General features: G+C 38.5%; 1 protein-coding gene across 1 annotated transcript; it reads left to right on the top strand.

The window, feature by feature from the left end:
- Positions 1–1,462: 1,462 nt before the first annotated feature.
- fah (fumarylacetoacetate hydrolase (fumarylacetoacetase)) lies at positions 1,463–15,951 on the top strand. Its single transcript, XM_028580808.1, has 14 exons — positions 1,463–1,634; positions 2,358–2,468; positions 3,086–3,207; positions 4,242–4,291; positions 5,331–5,421; positions 6,986–7,083; positions 8,542–8,594; positions 8,808–8,907; positions 10,932–11,062; positions 11,811–11,886; positions 12,915–12,961; positions 14,372–14,473; positions 15,000–15,117; positions 15,714–15,951. The coding sequence occupies exons 1-14, from the start codon at positions 1,554–1,556 to the stop codon at positions 15,788–15,790; spliced, it is 1,257 nt and encodes a 418-aa protein (XP_028436609.1). The 5' UTR covers positions 1,463–1,553; the 3' UTR covers positions 15,791–15,951.
- Positions 15,952–17,320: the final 1,369 nt, after the last annotated feature.

Below are 17,320 nucleotides of genomic sequence, written 5' to 3'. Positions count from 1 at the left end.
AGTATAAGTGTAAACTGTGCTTTGCTGACACCCTGTGGTAAAGTGAAAATATAATTTAGTTTTAGGTATTTTCTAATATTCTTTGTCAATTTTTTCCTGAGGCGATCCCAAGGCGTTCCCAGGCCAGGTTGGAGATATAATCCCTCCACCTACTCCTGGGTCTCCCCCAGGCCCTCCTCCCAGCTGGACGTGCCTGGAACACCTCCCTAGGGAGGCGCCCAGGGGGCATCCTTACCAGATGCCCGAACCACCTCAAAGAAATCATTATTTCTATACCACTAACAAGGCTCAAAATGGCTGAAAACAAATCCCAGGGAACGGTGAACACATGTGTTATAAACCCCTAGGTTCATATTGTGCTGGATTTGCCCTTTAAAAGCATCAAAGTAGAGCATGTTTATAAAAATGAATGAATGAATGGTGAATGAAAAGAAAACGTTCCTGCTGTTACATGCTGTATATCATCAGCAATCTCACTAAACCGCTGTTGAAACCAATTTGTTGAATTCTTATTTAAAAAGTTCCCTTCAAATCTTTCAAATCAATTCCTATCTGTATTATACAGTTGATGTGCTCCATAAAATGTGAAAGATTGATATATATAATGAGATATAAGAATATGCCGTTATTCAAATACTGCCCTATTGAAATAGATAGTCTTTGGAAAAATATATTGACGCTTAGACCTCCCCAAAAAATATTTTGTTAAATATGTCACTCCTTACACGAGCTATCATACAGCCTTAAGATGGAGTACTGTTGATATTAACTACATGTCATTTTGAATTAATTTAGGTTAATTAAGCCACATTTAGTGCTTTCACTCCTATTTATTTTCAATAGAGCCTGGTTTATATATTTCTTTTTATCATTTGATGTCTTAAACTAAACCTTTAATGTTTAACCCTTCTTATTTCATTTAAAAACATTTTACAATACTTAATTTTCTTTAATATTATACCTGTTATACCATATTATACTTATCTTCTTGTTTTCATTAAACCATTGCTAGGCTCCATCTTCCATTCGTGTTGGAATGTTTTGAATTATGTTTTTTTCTGCTCATTAAACTGCTTTTACTTTAAACATTTTAGAATCTGAGACCTTCATTTCTATTAACTATGAATAATGTTTAAAAATTAAGAGGACGTAAGACCAAAACTTCTTCCTACCCCTTTTGAACATGGAAAAAAAATATTTGAGTTGCTTATATGTTGCTTATATCCCGTTTTTTGTATTTTTTTTTATTGCTTATAAGTTTTAAATTTTTTTTTTTTTACATTTTCAATAAATTGACAAAAAAAATAAAATCTACTCCTTTCAACAACAGATGAGGCTCAGTACCTTGGCTACAATTTTTGCCTAGTCATTTAGCAGGCTGGTTTGCATTAACTTTCAGAGGTCTGGATGAGGGTGGATACTCTAAGCAGCATGTGATTGGCCCTACAGTGGGAGGCGGGCCTGTCCAAAGTTTAACATCTGGAAGTGCTTGCTGCTCCTCAGTCACTCAGTCACACAGTTAGGTTGAGTGGAATAACACTGCCAAAGAGAAGATGTCCTTCATAAAAGTAGATGCATCGTCTGATTTCTCCTTCCACAACCTCCCTTATGGAATATTCTCCACGCCTGATAATGTAAGTGCAGTTTGGTTATTTCTTCTGGGATTGCAAACAGATAAAGTGTTGTCAGGTCAGACACATTGAGGACTTCCTGTCATGGTCTTTCAAAATAAAATATTTAATAATGTAATAATTCTAAATGTGGGCCCTATGAGTAAAAAGATGATCTCTAGTCACAATTATAGCTTGCTGAAGTGTACTGAGGGATAGGAAGTATGTTGAAGTGTGTTTGGCAGCTGTGAGAGGATCCAGAGCCTTTTTACTCTCATCTCAAATACCACAGTCAGACTTTACCAAGTTTTGCACTTTGCCCCAAAATTGAAAGTCTCTGGACCAAAACATTCAGCATTTTCTCCAATATTTTTAAAACCTCACTGGTGCCAGACCTTAGAGTGCTTATTTTTAAAATGTTCTGGGGCATTTAAGAAACGTAGTTTCTGCCGCCCCCATGAGGAATTCTAAGTAATGACAACAAAACTGTCGGCATGTCCACATGATGCAAGCCTTTCGTGACCGCATCCCCAATATAACATTGCATAACTGCAAATGCAAAAACGCGATTTTTAAAATAAATGTCAAAGTATTAGCTGTTGTTAAAGGGGAAACTGCTCTACTTGAAATGATTCAGTTTAGCTTGTGGCTTGTTGGATGAAACATTGAACACTTGAACAAACATATGTAGTGGAATTGTACTGTGGATCATCTGTAGTTATGTCAGAGTGTGTTTGATTTCCCCAGCCCAAATGTCGCATTGGTGTTGCCATTGGAGACCAGATACTGGACCTCAGTGTGATAAAGTCTTTGTTTCGAGGGCCTGTGATTTCCAAACATCAAGATTTGTTTGACCAGGTAAGTGTAAGCACTAATGGTATTCAGAGAAGAGGCAACTTAAGTCAATTTACCGTTTTACCTGAAAGGTATCACAAATATTATGCAAAATTAAATTAGTAAACTAGTAGTATTGGAACAGTGAGTGCAATTTTTGTGGTCTTAATGTTCGTGCCACTTTAACTACATTTTGGGGGGGGGGAAGAAATAACCCTAACCCTAATATTTCTTCAGAAGCACTTACACAGCATTAGTGTGAGGATCCTCACAATAACTAAAAATTAGTTTAGTTTTTAGAACCCTAATTATGTTGGTGTTATTCATGTGTGCAGGTCAGTCAGATTGAACCAGATTAAAAACTCTCCAGGTCATAGAAATATTTTCAGTATACATGTGCTGGGTGAGCAGCTTTCACTGGAACGAATTTTGCTGCCATGTTTGGACACTTCATCTTGTGTCATTTTTGCTTTTGCAAAACAAAGATTGTATATTATCAACACATGGCTTATGGTATAGCCTTTTACTTATATTGTGTGTTTACAGTCATTTTGCATTCTAGAAATACTGTATGCCAACTGATTATAGGAAGGGGTGCTTTATGTGTCATATTTGAATTGTTATTTGTGTCTCCCTACAAGCCCACTTTGAATGATTTCATGGCTCTTGGTTATGAGGCCTGGAGGGAGGCCAGGAGGACCTTGCAGGGCTTGCTGTCAGCCAATGAGAGCACACTGAGAGATGATGTCAGCCTTCGGAGCAGGTCAGTCTGTGTAGTCTGTCGATGCAGAAGTCAACGTGGTACACAGGCTTACATGGTCCTCATCAGGCTACTGCTTTGTGTGGTTATGTTATGTTGTGAAAATACAATCCAAAAAATATTAAAATCGTCATACTAGGCTACAATGGAAGGTTTCAGTTCTGTTGTCTAAATATTTTTTCAGAAACAATGCCAATTCTGACAAGAATAAAGGGTGTTAAATAATTCAGGGTATGTTTAATCATATTTTGGTTTGTAAATATGCTGGTGTAAAGAAGCTTAATATGGTCTTTTATTTATATATATATATATATATATATATATATATATATATATATATATATATATATATATATATATATATATATATATATATATATATATAAATATGTGTATATATGTATATAAAATGTATATGTATTCCTGCCATCATATTTTCTAGTATAGTCTATAGAAAATAATGGAATTGAATAAAGAGGTTGTGTCTTTTTGTCTCATGATAAACAAACGAACACTTTAAAACATTCAAAGTAAAGGCTGTTTCTGCTGCAAGAAGACTGCAGATAGTCTAACTGTGTGAAAGAATAAATGAAAAAATAATTCCATGGTCTATCTGGCTAAAATGTTAAATTTAAGAATTACTGCACGCTAACACAGTGTGCCGAGGACTACATGCAATAGTATAGCCAAGGTTATTGAAATACAAAGAGACCCTGTTTTAAAAACATGGTTGTGCAAAAAACATTTCTTCCATGCTTGACTGATCTATGAAAATGTCTCTGTTTCTATTCATTTTCTGTCCGTTATTTTTTAAAGGCAGTTTTGTATTTTATAATGTCCTCTGAACGACACAAAGTAAATATTATTTTCGACAAAGTCATTGGAAATGCTTTTGAAATGTTCATGAAAATAATTTCTTGTAGAGTGGGAACCCAGCCTTATATTGTAAATCTCCAAAGGGTCCTTTTTCTATTTTCTGGCTGATTCTTGGTCCTTTGTTGAAACATGTCCTTTGTCTTTTTGTCTCGTCTCTGCAGAGCATTTGTCCACCAGAGTACAGCCATCATGCACCTTCCTGCAGACATTGGTGAGCCTCTCCTTTAGGGCTATCAGAGGTGTTTCATAAAAAGGCCAGCAGACCACAGAGTTGCATCCACTGAGAGATGTGACTACCTCCTTGGAATCTTCTCCAAAATTGATGTCACATCACACATCCTAAATAATGTAGTTTTTCGAGTCAGTGTGACTTTTCTTTGTAAAGACTTTTTAACATCCCGAGATGTTTAGTGTGGCTGTTTTACATGTCAGTCTTTGTTTATGTCAACAGTCAAGGGCGTTATTTTCAATTGGGACAGGGGACAATCCCCTCTAGTTTTTCCCCCACTTCAATCCTCACTTTAAAAGTTAGGGCCTGAACAACGGGTGTAAGGACCCTATTGAAACTGAAGAATTATAATTTTTATTTGGCCTTTTAAATGTATTTTTGAAGTGCTTGGGATTCTTAAACTCATGAAAAATTTAACACTTGTCATAAATGCTGACAATAAATATCTGATATGAGTCTTATTGGGCTAAAAACAAAACTTGGTTTGCATATCTATCATGTGGAGACATATACAAAAAAACTAACAGGAAGTCAGCCATTTTGAGTTTACTGTGCAATTTCAGTGCATGTTTCGCCATTTCCAGGCGTCATACAAGTCCCTGTTACAGATTTAACCCGACTGACGTAAAACAATTCTGTAGAATCTTAAGACCTTAACGCTGAAAGGTTATTGAAAACAGCTTAATCAAACAGCGTGGGTGGTGAATGGTGGATATTTTGAGTGTTTTTTTTTTTTAAACAATTGCAATTTTTTATAAGGGTTATGTCAATAATAGTCATAATAGAAGGCACAAAGTTTTATGATAATTTGCTTACTTGATAAGTAGATACAGTATACTGTAAATGCAGGAAATAGCATTCACATATATACAGTAGGCTACATGGATTTAAGGCACATCAGCACCAGGGTGTTAACAACATTATTCCTTTCTAGACTTCACTAATAAAAGAAGGGTACAGGCAATAGATGTGAATATTTCAGCTTGCTCCTCTTACAAACTGTCTTATCTGTTTTTCACAGGCGATTACACCGACTTCTACTCGTCCAAAGATCATGCTACCAACGTTGGCATCATGTTCCGGGGGAAGGAGAATGCTCTGATGCCAAACTGGTACACTATCAATTAAACCAGCAGAATACTAACAGATGTTGGAACATGTCGGGGCCGATATTGAGAGACAGCTTGTAACAACAAATTGTTCAAGTCTCTCTGCAAACAGTGAAATGTAGAGGGTCACTACAAGGTCTCTCTAATTGATTTGGGCCCCAGAACATCAGTGTGCATCTAACATTAGGACCACTCACGTTACTGTATTGTGTGAATACTTAACTTCCTTTAATATTATGTGGCATGTGGTATGTGGCATTCCACCAGAAAAAGTTCCTTCCCGAGACTATTTAGCAGAGCCACTGTCGCTGAGTCCGGAGCTTAGTGCCCCTCAAGTCTCGCATTGCCAGATCTTGCCAGCCACAGTGCTGCGGAGGAGGGTCTGGCTAATCCACACAGCATTCTGGAATGTGAAAAAAACATGTTTTGGTTCATTGGCATTTCTTTAAACCAATCACAAACGTAATGGGCAGCACTAAGTGCCGGATGGAGAGCCCCAGTGCTGCTGCAAAATAGCCTCAGGAAGAAACTTGTTTTGGTGGAACATGTGTAAGTTCAAAAGTTGTTTTAGTCGTGCAACAGAAAACTCTGATTGGACAGATAGTCTAGATAGCTGTCTGGATTTACCCTGCAGAGATCTGAGGAGCAGTTAACCCTAGTCCTCATAAATCCACCGGAGTTTAAAATGCTAAGATAAAGAAAGCGGAAGATAACGGAAAGCCGGGTAAAATGAGGGACATCTGGCAGAAGTTTTTTTTTTTTTTTTATCTTGGTGCACGTAGCTGTTTGCTTACTGCCACTGTTTACGAAGTTATTGAAAGCAAAACTAATGACAAAAGGCACAACTCTTGGTGACTTGGTGTCGCCATCGTCACTGCATTTTTTTATATGTGAGTGCGCGCACATAGGGGATAGCGCATGCGTTACGTTGCACATTATGGCAAAGGGCAGGGGACATGCAGCTCGACATACGTTTCCCCAACTTATATGCGGCAATAAAAGAAAATAGAAATACATGAATACATTTAGATTTAAAAAGCAATAATTGCATGAAAACAGGTTGTTGGCAAGTACGAAACTTGAGTCCGAGTCAAGTCTGAAGTCTTTTGGGTCGAGTCGCAAGTTAAGTCTGAAGTCAGCTGTTTGTGCGACTTAAGTGCAACTCGAGTTTACAAATTACCCTACATCCCATATGCATGCCTGTGTGCTCTAATCATAACATTAATACTGTTGCAAGAAAAATATCGCTGTGGATGGGTTGGGGTTGGGATGAACGGATTGGATGAGCGTGGGGTGGGTGTTTTGATTATTGCTGTTCTGTACCACTTGCACTGCAGTTTTGTACGGCCAAGATTTGAACTGCTTTTTGTTCAGAATTGTCTTTTTACTGGCAAAAATCAATAAAATGTGTTAAACAGAAAAATATCGCTGTTCAGTGAAATCCCCTAATTAAGCAACACAATTGTAGACCGACAATGATCTAGGCACAGGGGCACATGCACAAACTGAACTTTATTTTCCTTCTGTGGTCCCTGTTGTTTTTAACATTCAGTTTTGTGTTCTGCAGGTTGAGGCTTCCAGTGGGATACCATGGTAGAGCATCATCAGTGGTTGTTTCTGGGACCCCCATCCGTCGCCCCTCAGGCCAGATGAGACCTGACCAGAGTAAGATCCTTACATTCACCAGTGTTGACCTGTGTTATTCATATCATTTATGTATGAGGAAGGTTGGTACAACTAGGGTTGGGTTGAAAAATTCTCCAATTAAAATTCATCTTTGAGTCACCCTGAAGAAGCCCTGTGTGCCGCAACGTGTTGGTGCGTGTTTTACCTTTTAAAATGTTCTGCAACAAGATTGCCTTGGTCTTCATGCTGTTCTGTCATCGTTAAAATCCATCTTTATTTGAGTGATCTAATATTGATTAATAAATCCCAAAATGAATCATTTAATATGTTAATATGTTTGTATAATGTTTGTCCTGTTAAGTAAAAAGTACTTCAAACAAACGTTTAACCAATTTTTTTAAACATTAACCTGGTGCATTATAAAAAATATGAGGGCTGCATAAGTTCTCTGAGAATCTTTTTTATATCCAAGCTAAATTGGTATAGTAACTGTAATTTCCCTAACCTAATACAGTATATATTGAATCGTAATTGTAATTGAACCAGGATCTTGTATAGGAGTCAAATTGATTTGGGAAATCATTGGTGATACCCAGCTCTAGTGACAACACTTTGATTATTGATTAAGACTATTGATTACATCCTTGCTAACACTAAAAGAGTATCACCACATTGCATTCCTGTAACATTGTCAGACTTACAAAAACAAAAGGATCAAAAACAGAACCAGAGATATTGGGGTTTTTTTGTTCCACGCATTTTTCTTCCCTTTCAAAATTCTGTCGCCTACATTATCCACAATGCAAGTCGACTGCAAACAGTTCAGATGGAGATGGTTGTGTGTTGTGTTGTCTTCCCGTTGACCATGGAACTTGTTGTACTCCCGGGTAAAAATTGGACATCAATTTATTACCACTAGTTTTACAATTCTTTTTGGAATTCATGGTCAATAAACCTCATTTATATGAAAGTATACTTAATTTTTGAGTTAAAGAAGGTGAAATTATGGATAATCGCAGACTGTTAAAGTTTAGTCAGGATACTGTTTAGAAACCATTTCATTGTTTTTTCAAATTTTATAAAATGTAATAAAACACCCAATATTTTCTGAAAGTAGTGATCTGATCCTTAATTTTACTTGCGACAAGCGTTGGATGGAACAATCCATGTTATTTTTTGACAATTTGCTTAAAAGACGCCAACATTTCTGATTTAATTTAATTAAAGACAACAGGAGGGTTAAATTAGTAGTGGCTAATGTATATAGCCTGAAGCAGAGACAAGGAGAGAGTTACAGACGTCTTGTAAGCTCACTTTGTTTCTCCACAAAACCAGATTCCTTAAATTTTCAAACTGACTTTTTGTCTTTGGCTCCAACCATTGCCACCTCTGGTGACATCACTTGAGGCAGTTTATCAGATATCATGCAGCTCCATCTGGAGCCACACAGCTGCCTACAGTTGATGATAACCATGTTTGCCTTCTCCTTTCTCCTAGCAAAACCACCAGTGTTTGGACCGTCTAAACAGTTGGACATCGAGCTGGAGATGGTGATTACAGTGTTTACTTAATTTAATCACCTGTGTGTTTGTAATGTTTGAATAGATGTTGAAATTACTTTATTTAAAAAAATCTGAGTTGCCTGGGTAAAAGTCCAGAGTTGCCTTTCTCTGTTGCCTTTTGTCAATCTGTGTGATTTTCAATATTGCACAATATCAGAAGTTCACTGCTGTTACTGTATATTTCTTCTCTACTCTGATTAGGCCTTCTTTGTTGGAGGAGGGAATCAGCTCGGGGAGCCTATTCCCATCAAGAAAGCCCATGAACACATCTTTGGCATGGTACTCATGAATGACTGGAGTGGTAAGAGCACAATACATTACACCAACATCATGCTTGTGTGCTTCTAGATGGTTATGGCTACCCGACACTTCCTGGCAAACCTGAGATTATGTGAAATGGAAAATTCCTAGGAATAGGGATGTCACGATACGCTCAACTCACGATTCAATACGATTCACAATTTTAAGTTCACTAGTGCAGTGCCTGTTGAAAATGTGCCTGTTTGGAACAGACGATTGCTTGGCTTGTGGTATTGCTGCTTGTAGAATTCTTCGAAACCAAATTAATGTGCAACTCCACTGTATAGCCTACTACTGACAGTGTAGGCTACGTCTACATCAGAGGAAGACATTGTACTACTATATTTACCTGACAGATTCAGAATGTAATCACAAAATATCCCAATGACAATGTGGAGTAATCAGACATCAGCCTCATGGAGTCATGGCAGTACGCTATCCACCTGGCCCGTTAGGAGAGCTAATCAGCACATATCTGCGTTAATCAACCACCAGAACTGGGCCGTGTGTGTGTGTGTGTGTGTCTGTGTGTGTGTGTGTGTGTGTGTGTGTGTGTGTGAGTGTGTGAGTGTGTGAGTGTGTGAGTGTGTGAGTGTGAGTGTGAGTGTGAGAGAGAGAGAGAGTTGTCTTGTGTTGTATGATCGTTAACGAATTTAACATTTCAGCAGAGGTGTTCATTTCCATACAGGTTTAGTGGCTTGCCTGTTAATGGTGAAGTACGGATTTGATTTGCAGGGGTATTTTGGCGAAGGTAATGTTATTAGTGTTGTAAGTTAGCAGTAGACTTAATTAGCCCGACCCAGGGTGAGTCTGATGAAAACTGATGTGTCTGCCCGGTTCAACTCTGAGATTTTCTTGTATTGCACAGTGCTGTGTTGTAAAGCGTTGTTCATGTGGCGTCTGCATGTGATGTGCAGGTTACCTTCCCAACACGGACACACATAGGTCTCGCTGCCACTTGTTGTCTGTGGTTGTGCTTTGCATGTGTGGGATTCTGAAACGTCCTTAAAGTAGGCCTAGTGCAACTTTGAACACTTTTGTGGGTCTGAGGTGTATGTCACATTTTAGCTGCCTCCTCTGGTTAATGTGTGCTTCTTTGACCTATATATTTAACGATATATTTTGCTTTTCTAATCCAAACAACGTCAAACTTGGCACTGCACTTACTCGTGCCCGTAGGAAGACAACTGTCAAGTTTGAAATCCATCGGACTAACGGTTCAAGAGATATGCGCAAAACGCCCCCCCCCCCCCCCCCCCCCACACACACACACAGACACACACACACACACCGACAGACATACGTTCCTGCAATTTATAGATAGATAGATAGATTATACTTTTTTCTCAGGATTTCATTAACAGAATGAGCTGCAGACAAATGAAAACTGAAGAATATTCCTTTATTTATATAAACTGGGCAAAACAACAGATCCTCTTATCAAAAGTGCAACTGAAATTTTATTTTCTCTTAAATAACAAAATAAAAATAAAAAAGGTATGTTTAATACTAATCCCACATCAAGATAACTGAATAAATAGAAAAAAAATCTCTTTAAATAAATAAACTAAGAGGACCTAGTGACTTCTGAAGTCAAACAAGTGAAATCAAAGGTAGATTACGCCCTAGGCCGTTTAAAAGATTTGGTTGTAATCTTTATAACATTTATATATCGATTTATAATCGAGTCACGATGCATCGTTACATTCCGTTACGTTTCGTTGTATCCTGTTCTTTGTTACCAAGTGCTATGATGACATAAAGTGTGGAATTCAGCTTCAAAAGGAGGCTGAAAACATATAGCTCATTTATTAAAGCAGGTTTACATGTTTATATGTCTTTCCATTCTATCCTTTGTATCTTCAACGTAATGGAAAACACGAGTCAGAGCTTACACATTATAATGTAATGTTCTTTGTTTATCGTGTTTAGCCGAATGGTTCAAGTCACCGTTCAAGTCAAGTCATTACCATCACAGAACCATAACCTGCCTACTTCTTCAGTAATATGTGTGTTTATTCTCAGCCAGGGACATCCAGGCGTGGGAGTATGTTCCTCTTGGTCCTTTCCTGGGGAAGAACTTCGGGACAACCATCTCACCCTGGGTCATCCCAATGGAAGCACTCTTACCCTTTGCAGAGCCCAACTCCATCCAGGTTAACACAGGGGTCACAGTTCACACTAGGAAAGAAAAGTGTCCAATAGTCACCCCAATTCCAAGTCACTGAGTAAAATTCTATATTGAGTCACCAGACCATGATGTAGATCCACTTTGTGTAGCTGCCTGCCAAACCTTTTGTAGGCCCTCACTTTGTGTTTTCAGAACTAGCTAAAATACTTTTACATTTGAGACCTTTGCATTAGCTAATACATCCCACTTACTCTGGTGCCACCTATAGGACAAATATTTCCTTTTTTGTCTCACTAATAACTTCAGGGGTTTTCAAACTGGACCCTATTTTCCCGTGTTTTGTGTGTAAGTGACGGTGATGGAAACAACAATCTTTGACATTGGTCCAGTATTAAGCAAGACGCGAAACAAGCTACAATGTACATGTATGTTATTTGGCAATTTTATTTGGCAAAGGATTTTACTCTTTAACAAAAAGGTCTATCTCTTTAGGGATCCTTTCCATAATGTCAGACACTTAGAATAATAATCGGAGCCTTTTGGCGATAAAAACAGCACTTTTAGTGGACGCTCTTTGACGGTGAGCACGTGTCCTATAGGGTTACATTGCTGCCCGGTTTGTGGCTTCTGGTTACAGCGTTCCCGTGAATTTACCCTTTAAGGATTTAAGAATAGTTTTGTCTCCTTCCATTTTAGTTTGTGTGTGTGTGGATATTAGAGCCTCCTGTCCATCTTTTTCCTGTTCATTTTATTTCTGTCTCTCCTTTCTGCAGGATCCAGAGCCCCTTCCCTACCTGCAACACCCTGATGCTTTCACTTTCAACATTAACCTGTTTGTGTCACTCAAAGGTACTGTAGTTTACACAAAGTGACTATTATCCAATCAACTTGAATTGATTTTGCTGTGTATTTATTAGGGGTGGTGGGGGAATCGATACACGCACAGCAAGTATAGATCATTTATTATATAAATTGCACGAGAATTCAACTTTTTTGAACTTTTTAGAGAAAATCCTGCACACTGACCATTACGCAAGCAATAATTTATTTAGAAGAAAAATACAACGTTTCGGTCTCAGACCTTCATCAGGTAAACTTTTTGGAACTAAAATAATAAAAAATTTAAAGTAAGCTAAAAATAATAAAATAAAACATATGTTGACAAAGTTTTCTATTGGGGACCAACTGTGGAGTAAGGTCTGGCTACACAACAGATACATTCCAGCATAGAAAAAAAAACACTCTGGGTTGTTTGCATTTCTTTAAACCAATCACTATCGTCTGGGGCGGTGTTAATCTCCGGACGCAGTGACGGTGGCTCTGCATATAGTCTCAGGAAGGAACTTGTTTTGGTGGAACATTTGCACCCTGCAAAAGAAAAACGTTGCATACAATATTAAATGAAGTTAACTGTTTACACAATACAGTAATGTCCATTCATCCATCTTCGTCCGCTTATCCGGTGTCGGGTCGCGGGGGGAGCAGCTCCAGCAGTAATGTGAGCTAGTTAAATTAGCTGGATACATGGTTAAACATAATTTCAGTCCCAAAGTGACAGTTAGTTAAATGCTGTAAACATAGTTTTTAAATCTACAATCATTCCCTGAGGAAACCAAGCAGGCCTGCTTTGTTGCTACATCCAAATGTTCTTTAAAACCTGCCATTTTCAGTGTGTAGCTTGCTAGCTCGAAGTTTGTTGAGAGAATGGAGTTTGAGAACGGCAACACAAAAAGAGCGGAAGGTGAGGAACATCCAGATGTCCCTCACCTCCGGCAGTTATCCTGGAAATGTACTTCTGTTGATCCAGACTAGGGGTACTGTCATATGTTATGAAGTGAATGTCTGTTTCAATATAAATTGACTTTTTGCTCTTTAAGGACAGGACATGGCAGAGGCAGCAACCATCAGCAAGTCCAACTTTAAGGTAACAACCACACTCACAATAACACGCAGTGATAAATTATGTCTGTAGTAAATAACACAGCACATAGGGTGTTTTTGGTATTATACAGGTCAGTCACATATTGTTTAGTATTGTGACATCATCTGATTTGAACTTTGTAATAATGGTCTTCAAGTTTCTGTAAGTAGTTAACTCTGTTCATTTTTTAATGATGAAAAATTTACCTTATTTGGGGCGATCTGGTAGCTCACCTGCTTGAGCAGGCGCCCAATATACAACCCGGCCCTTTGCTGCATGTCGTCCCCACTCCCTCTTCCCCCTATCCTGTCTACAGCTGTCCAATCAATTAAAGGCAAAAAAAAGATCTTTTTTGTTGTTGTTATTAACAAAAACAACACACAAAACATACAATTTGCAACATTAACATATCCACACCCCTTCGTCGTCACCACCCACCCAGACAAAAATCAAGAAAAGAGTACACAGTAACTACAATATTTAAGACCATACAACAACGTAGACACATTAAAAAACAAATAAACATATGTGTAAATGACAACACCATAATACCATCATACACGTCTGCCCAGCACAAAGCTTCTAGGAGCCCCCCCAGAAAGTTCAGGTACTTTCCACATTTTCTAGTGTAGACATCAAATCTGGCAAACCGTTTATATGACATCTTTTCAAACGCTGCCACCCTAGCCATCTTACAAGCCCACTCCTGGATTGATAGTACCCGTTCATTCCACACAAAAATGTTTAAAAAAAAAAAAAAAAAAAGGGAAATAAAGCAGACAGTTGCAAAAATGTAGCTAATTATTTCGAATAAATAAGCATCATCGTACCTCACTCCGAAACAATACATGCAAAATATATACATGTCAAAATTAAGAATAAAGAATAGCATTATTATTCAATTTAGATGAGGCAGCACAGTGTTTTGTTGGCCCTAAGCAAAGGTGGAACTGTAAATCTGTGCTGCACAGACAACAGGGTTGCAACTAAGGATTATGTTCAACATCAAATAATCAGTTGTTTACTTGTTTCAATTAATGGATTAATTGTTTAGTCTATGATATTCTTAAAAATGTCCATGACAACTTCTTCAAAGCACCAAGTGGTTTTATTCACCTTCCAACCCAGATATTCCATTTTTATCTCAGTTATAATGACATAATGTGCAAAAATCTTAATATGTAAAGTAACTAGTAACTAAAGCTGTCAGATGAATGTAGTGGAGTAAAAAGTACAATATTTCTCTCTGAAATGTTGTGGGGTAGAAGTAGAAAGTGGCATGAAAAGAAAAGACTCTAGTAAAGTGCAAGTACCTCAACATTTGAACTTAAGTACAGTACTTGAATAAATTTGCTAAGTTACGATCCACCACTGTATTCTACCATGTTTAACTCTCTCTCTCTGTCTCTCTAGTACATGTACTGGACCATGAAGCAGCAGCTTGCCCATCACACAGTCAACGGTTGCAACGTCAGACCAGGAGACCTGCTGGCTTCTGGTACCATCAGTGGACCTGTGAGTGTCTGCATGTACAGTACAGTATGCTCAGTATCTGTGTTTGGGATTGGGTTACAACCCCCGCAATAATCAAAACTGGCCAGTGCAACCCACCCCAAAAACGTATTATAATTTCCTTTACATAAATAAATATATTTGCACCATAAATTGATGCAGAAAAGGCACAAACTGTTGCAAAAAAATTCACCAGAATGAAGAAAAATGAAGTGTTTGATATGGTCAAAATTTCAATTTTGCTCATAAGTGGAGATCTCATTTTCGCATTGCTAGGGGCACGTTCAATTCCAAAACGGTGTGCACCGTTTCGCTAGGGTTTCCTGGTTGAACGACATGTTTTACTCGGAACGGTGTGAAACGGTGTGCAACAGGCTTTGTGTTATGTTTTTTTTATCGTTTGGTGGCTGTGTCTCTGTTTTATTGGCTGTGTCACAGGTGATACCCAATGCCTACCTCTCTTTGGTTTTACATGTACAGTACATTTGAAGTGTACAGTGCTTATGCTGTGTGTACTGTATCCCAACAGGATCCAGAGAGTTTTGGCTCCATGCTGGAGCTGTCATGGAGGGGATCTAAGAACATCGATCTGGGAGGAGGAGAAACCAGAACCTTCCTGAAGGATGGAGATGAAGTCACCATCACAGGTTAGACTAACCCTAACCCTAACCCTAACCCTAACCTTCAGCACATGTTGTAAATTGTTTGGTTAAAGTAGCTAAATAATGTGGTTTATGATCTAGATGAAAATAGTTTAAAGATGAGATGTGGAAGCATAATGTTTACATTATTTAGTTGTAAATATATGAGACATTTGAAAAAATGTAATGCAACACTTGGATAAGCGCCAGTGCTGCTTGGTTTTTAAGTTTGGCACACAGCCTCAGTGGAGCATGGGGAACTACTGAGCTGAGTTTTGTTACCAAGACACGCAATTCTTCTTGTTTTGACTGCGACCTACAGGAAGTTGTTCCTCTATAACGTTCAAGTATTAGAAATAAATTTAAACCTGAAGGTCCCATATCGTGAAAATTGTTTTTTATGCGATTTTGTGTGTGATAAAGACTCGGGAGTGTAAAGTAAAAGCTGTGAAAGCGTGAAATCGCTCACTGAGATGTTTGACTGCAAAAAGACATGGCTTCTGTGATTTCAGATGGGCTTATACATAATATGATCATGCTAATTATGATGTCCATAATTATATACATATAATTGGTAATGTCCCATCTTTTCCTCTGTCTAGGTTACTGTCAAGGAGATGGATACAGGGTGGGCTTTGGAACCTGCATGGGAACCATTCTCCCTGCCCTGCAGCACTGAAACACGCTTACTGTTATTTAGGTGGGAATCCTTTTGTGGAGCATAAATACTCGAAGACGCAAACGTACACGCCTACAGTATCTCACCCACATTTTAACCATTTATTTATGTCCACATGAGGAAAATGGTACAGGGACACAAATATTATGGATGCAGTACAATACATATGCAAACTCATGGACCAGTGGCATGCAGCACACACACACACACACACACACACACACACACACACACACACACACACACACACACACACACACACACACACACACACACACACGCGCACACACACACCTCACACAAGTCTTCTGCAGTATCATCCAGCTGAGGGATGCTCCCACATCCAGTCACAGTGTTACTGCTATACCAGGATCAGTGTTATTGATGTTTTATATGTGTTGGCTCCTGATTTATAATGAAAGTCATCCATTTTTAATCTCAGTGTCTGTCTTTTGTTTTTCTGTCGACTCCCTGGGCCCGTCAGATGGCTGTGGTCTAATCACAGCTGCATTCAGAATTTCTTTCTGAAATGACTTACTCATTTTGTGACATATTTGTTATAATTTAGCGTATAAGCCTGGTAATATTCTAATTTCCATTTTCTTATTAAAAAAAAATCCTGTGCAGATGCTAACAAGTATTGTGTGTGTATCCAAAGCCTGATATATCATAATCCTCTATGCCATAGAGCTCCATTGTTCAGTGAGTAATGTTTTCCTTCATTACCATGAACACATACACTGTAGTTTATTTTGATTCAATTCCACATTCACCATCATGCTGCCACAAATTCTCACTAGAGCAGTGGTTCTTAAACCTTTTTCCAATAATGTACTCCCTTTAAAATATAATTTCTTTTATCACAGAATGTATCTGTGGTGTAGCTGTAACAGATTGGAAGTCTGTTAATTTTAAGTTATTTTGGATTTGGATTCCCAGCCACACCAGCACAGAGAGAAGGACAGAAGTATAAATATGTAAAAATAGTATTTTATTACTTTCTGTTTGAAATGAGCGTGACAATCCCCTCTTCTTAAAAGGAGACAATGATCTAAAAAGTGTGGAGCACTTTTTTCTCCATCCAGGAATGCTGTGTGGACTAGCCGGACCTTCCTCCGCAGCGCTGTGGAGGAAGGTTTGGCAAAGCAAGACTAGACTACAACAACTAAAAACTCTCAATGCTAAAAACACACATCAGTGTGGAGGAAAAGGACCGCTTCCCTTTAGTCGGAGTTTGTGAGCGTTGACACTGATGGGAGTTGGCTCCACCAGGGTACAGGAGATCCACCCAGCAGCAACACAGAGGGAAGAGAAGAGGTGTACTCTTGGATTCAGTAGCCGCACCACTCTTTTTTGCTTTACCCTCAAGTGCCCCATATATAAAGTCAGTTCTCTGTTCCTCATTTAACCCTTTTGCCCTTAGCATAGCCTGTACTTGCCCGCTCCATTCAGAAAAACTCATTATTATTAATGGTGACTTACCTGAGTCACCATTAAACTTTGGGGTCCGTGGGACCCCCATAAGCCAAG

This window comes from Perca flavescens, chromosome 1 (genome assembly GCF_004354835.1).
Source record: "Perca flavescens isolate YP-PL-M2 chromosome 1, PFLA_1.0, whole genome shotgun sequence".
Lineage (NCBI taxonomy): Eukaryota > Metazoa > Chordata > Actinopteri > Perciformes > Percidae > Perca > Perca flavescens.
Note: the sequence above shows the minus strand (reverse complement) of the source record. Positions and strands in the feature narration are given on the sequence as shown.